General features: G+C 46.7%; 6 protein-coding genes across 6 annotated transcripts; 3 read left to right on the top strand and 3 right to left on the bottom strand.

Moving 5' to 3' along the window:
- Positions 1–296: 296 nt before the first annotated feature.
- Positions 297–679, top strand: PPTG_10561 (hypothetical protein; the record flags this gene model as incomplete). The annotated part of the gene is made up of 2 exons (XM_008905935.1): positions 297–444; positions 507–679. 2 exons carry the CDS (start codon positions 297–299, stop codon positions 677–679), a joined length of 321 nt encoding a protein of 106 aa, XP_008904183.1.
- A 319-nt stretch (positions 680–998) lies between these two features.
- Positions 999–1181, top strand: PPTG_10560 (hypothetical protein; the record flags this gene model as incomplete). Its single annotated transcript, XM_008905934.1, has 1 exon — positions 999–1181. One exon carries the CDS (start codon positions 999–1001, stop codon positions 1179–1181), a length of 183 nt encoding a protein of 60 aa, XP_008904182.1.
- Positions 1182–1259: 78 nt separating this feature from the next.
- PPTG_10559 (hypothetical protein) lies at positions 1260–1466 on the top strand (the record flags this gene model as incomplete). The annotated part of the gene is made up of 1 exon (XM_008905933.1): positions 1260–1466. The coding sequence occupies one exon, from the start codon at positions 1260–1262 to the stop codon at positions 1464–1466; it is 207 nt and encodes a 68-aa protein (XP_008904181.1).
- A 296-nt stretch (positions 1467–1762) lies between these two features.
- Positions 1763–2407, bottom strand: PPTG_10558 (hypothetical protein; the record flags this gene model as incomplete). The annotated part of the gene is made up of 1 exon (XM_008905932.1): positions 1763–2407. The coding sequence occupies one exon, from the start codon at positions 2405–2407 to the stop codon at positions 1763–1765; it is 645 nt and encodes a 214-aa protein (XP_008904180.1).
- Positions 2408–2416: 9 nt separating this feature from the next.
- On the bottom strand, positions 2417–2758 carry PPTG_10557 (hypothetical protein; the record flags this gene model as incomplete). The annotated part of the gene is made up of 1 exon (XM_008905931.1): positions 2417–2758. One exon carries the CDS (start codon positions 2756–2758, stop codon positions 2417–2419), a length of 342 nt encoding a protein of 113 aa, XP_008904179.1.
- Positions 2759–2770: 12 nt separating this feature from the next.
- On the bottom strand, positions 2771–3475 carry PPTG_10556 (hypothetical protein; the record flags this gene model as incomplete). The annotated part of the gene is made up of 1 exon (XM_008905930.1): positions 2771–3475. The coding sequence occupies one exon, from the start codon at positions 3473–3475 to the stop codon at positions 2771–2773; it is 705 nt and encodes a 234-aa protein (XP_008904178.1).
- Between the last annotated feature and the right edge of the window lie 430 nt (positions 3476–3905).

Here is a 3905-nt window from a genome sequence, read left to right as displayed (position 1 = left end):
CGCCCACTACTTCGGCTTACACGTTAGCGCACGTGTATGAGGTAGCGTAGTTTGCTTAACTTAGATTAATTATACTTCTTTCCCCGAAACAACATTGAAAACAAAAAATTTATTGACCAATCAAATGCGAGCAGAAACATATATCAGCCAATCATCGTCCTAGAAAAATGTATTCAATCAGACACATTTCTACGTCGATCATTCAGTCGTAGAAAAACATCTGAAAGGATGGAGACGCCACCAAGGCACCGAAGGGCGAGTGCGCCTCGTGCGGTAAGCTGGTGTCTAAGTCGAACATGGCCAAGCACCGTAAGGTGTGCGGCAAAAAGAAGGCACCAAAGACGCGCAAGGTCATCAACCGTGAGTCTTACAAGCGCCATAAGGACAACATCCTGAACAAGCGCTTCGAGCAGAGGGCGTTCAACCGGTTTCGTCGTCTCGAGGGTACTTTTTAATTTATTGTATTTTATTATATTTTTTGTTAAATTCTAATATAAATATTGCAGTTGCCAGAGAACAGCTAGTCACGTTGAGCAATAAGCCTCTCGGTGTTGAGCCCATAAAAGTGAAGCACTGGACCCCTGCATCAAAAACGAGCCTTCTTCACGGTATTAGTAAGGATCCGAATCTCTTTGCGTTCTGTCTTAACCCTTTCGCGAGCCACTTTGGTAAACTATAGTATAAAAATCTAGGATAGTCGGTATCAAAAGAAGGCATTTTGCCTCCTTTAAGGCGAGGGATGGACCACCTTCATATCTTCGAAGTGTGATTGGTTTTTCTATGCCCATAACGACCTGTCGTAAACGTAGTTAATTATAAAAGGAGGTATTTTGCCTCCTTTGATATGGATACATCGTCGTCCTTAGTTGAAAACCAGGAAAAGAGAGCACTTTGCTTCCTTTTATCGCGAAAGAGTTAACACTCTTCGGGAGCGGTGCAAGAAATTGTACAAGTTCGGACCTGCTCACGTGGAGTGGCTCAAGTTCTACAAGGCGATAATGTTCAGTGAGAAGATTCATTCGACGGCATGCGACTTTGATAGTTCGACGCAAGAGATGTACGACTTCAAGCTTGAAACGGTAACTGCGTTCAATCAATTGAAGACCCAACTCGAAGCTGACACGGTCGGCCTTACAGAAGACGTTGCGGCCGGCCTATCGGATGCAGCATACGAGAGTTAGATGAACCGAATTCGTAGGGCCCGACGGGACAAAGAAGAAGGTGGAACCAAGTTTAGCCATCTCCAAAATCGGTTGCGTATGTACCGCAAGCGAGTGGAAAAGCACCTCGCATCGGTTTCTCTCCTTGTAGCCAACTTTCAAGCGAAACAAGAGAAAGCTCAAGCCGTGCGAGACGAGGAACTTGCCAAGCTGAAAAAGGTCATCGAGGAGTTCGAGAGTAAAGGGCCGTGTGCGACGTATGAAGAGTTCAAGGAGTCCGAGAAGCATCGTAGGTCTGATGCCTAATCAGGCAAGAGTAGGGAAGTGACTATCCCCCCTGATATAAAAATGATGAATTCTACGAGTTCCACCAGTAACCTGATAGTTTTAAATACCAAAAACTACGCGCTTGTATGAAGTAGTACGAGACAGTCATACCAAAAACTACGAGTTCGTATGAAACCTTCTTCACAGAGAAGTACAATACTCTGGTAGATCCTCCGCTGGTCGGGTATTGTCGATACGGTTCTTGCGGTCCTTTCTAATGAAGGAAGCTAGCATCGCGTTTGTTATCGTAGTCGGTGCGTCAGCGTTTTCAACCATTACGTAGTTTTAGTGTAGTAGGCACGGTACACTGGGAGCACGTTCTTCTTCCACAGCAAGTGGTCAGTTTCTCCAAGAATATTGGCGACCAGACCTCTATCTTCACCGAGCAATTTTGCCACGCTGTACCAGCTCCTTGTCAATCCAGCATTTGTACGTTCAGCCAATGTCCACATTGACAGCGGCTTGACCAGATGAAGCGATTTGTCATGAATCCACCACATTAAGCACAGTTGTGCCCAGTCCTGAAGCGCAGGAACTACGGATGTGTTTGGTGGTTCAGGTAGCTCTTCCTCCGCACGGTCCTCAGAGCCGTCTTGGACACTGGAGGAAGGCGATAGTGTGGATGGAGCCGCTAGTTTATTGATTTGGGCTTTCATTTCCAACATCAGATTTTCCAGGCGTCGAAGGTGTTTGAGAACTGGTCCTTCTTCCGTATTCTTGGCGGCTTCGTATGGGGCGCTTGGACAGCCATGTAAATAAGTCTTGTCTGGTGCCAAACAATCTGCAAGTTCATTATCTTCGGATTGAATCGTGACGTCGAGCAAGCACCGAACCAACGTTTCGGTTGACTCGGAAACATTACACCCGGCCCACCATTTGATCATACGAAGCGACCAGCGGCGAGCGGGCTGTGCGTACATGAATCGGTATTAGGCGCCGGCACGACGAAATGTGTGCGACTTAAACCAACTGTTGGTCCAGTGCTTGGAAACGTAGCCAGGGATCTCTTTACCATCTCTGTTAAGGCCACGAACGATGCAGTTGAGCAGGTTGTTGAAAACTTGCTCGGACATCTTCTTTCCCCAGCCTACGCCCACCTTTTTATAACCTGTTGCTGTGTCGTTTGTCTTCAGCACCTTTTTGCTAATGTTGTTCAACGCTGGGAAGACGTAATCATCATCACACCAATGATGTCCTTTACGCTGGGAAGCATAGTACACCCAGTTGACCAAGTGCAGGTATGCATTGATTGCAAGTTCGTCCTTGGACATGTGGTGCGAATTTTACATGCGTCCTTCAGTGACGGCCGTTTTGCGATTGAAGAGCGCATACGTCCCATACTCAATAACCTCATCCGGAGAAACGACACTGCAGTGGGTCTGGCGAAGAGTGACGCCCTTCCACTGGAGATCCAAAACTTCATTGGTGCGACACATGCCATAGAATGCGAAAGATGAAACAGCCTTGAACCACACACGACTTTCTTCGCTGAATCCCTCAACTCCCACAGGAGAATCCATGAACGCATGAAGAACTATGATCATATCCAAAGATATCGGAGCCGCTTTAGCTGGCACATACTCTGATGCTTTCTTCTTCTTGAGCCCACGCATGAATTGACGCACAAACGGGTCTCGAGCGAATTTCCGTATCCGCGCTTTTCTCCAGACTCGTCCTCGCGTACACTCCACGTGTTGACATCGGTTTCGTCGCTGTTTTTGGTGAGAAGAATAGTAGCTGGCGATCCCAGATCTCGTCTTCTCAGCTGTTTGCAGCAAAATCGAACTGGAAGCCGAGATACTCTGTAAATATGCTACCAAAGAGACTGGTAGTTCGTAGTGGCGCTCGTGCCAAGGGTCGGTGTAGCCGTTTGTAATGCAAAAATTGGAAAACTTCTTAAAACTGGCTTCGTAGGCAGTCTGCGTAGCCTTCTTGATCACCTCGTTGGCCGTATGCTGACCGTCTTTAGCCAACTCATGGATCTCCATCTCGCTCAGAGACGTCAGATTGAAACCTGACCATGTGTTGCATCCACGGGCCACGACTGGACCGTCGTACCTTTTTGTATGACTAGAACATTTTAGTATGAACGCGTACTTTTACATCTGACGCGTACTTTTCCGTAAGACTCGTTCTTTTCAGTATGAATCTTCACTCTCCAATAAATACCCACGACAAAAAGTTTAAAAAAAAATTGTGAAAAAATGTGTCAAAAAATCGTGATGCTGATTGGTCAAATAACACCAAACAACCGCTTTCTCTAGCTCGATTACTGCAAAGTCATTCGTGTAATTCGTATTATCGAAGTTCTCGGAGAAGTTTGGGTGGTTCATCACGGATAGGACACGAATATGCTCTCCGTCCACACTACCGTTGCGGTAGTGGGATCCAATTGCCACCCAACGCATGTCGAGGCTC

The sequence above is a fragment of the Phytophthora parasitica genome (genome assembly GCF_000247585.1).
Source record: "Phytophthora parasitica INRA-310 unplaced genomic scaffold supercont2.22, whole genome shotgun sequence".
NCBI lineage: Eukaryota > Oomycota > Peronosporomycetes > Peronosporales > Peronosporaceae > Phytophthora > Phytophthora nicotianae.
This window is presented reverse-complemented; position numbering and strand designations above follow the sequence as displayed.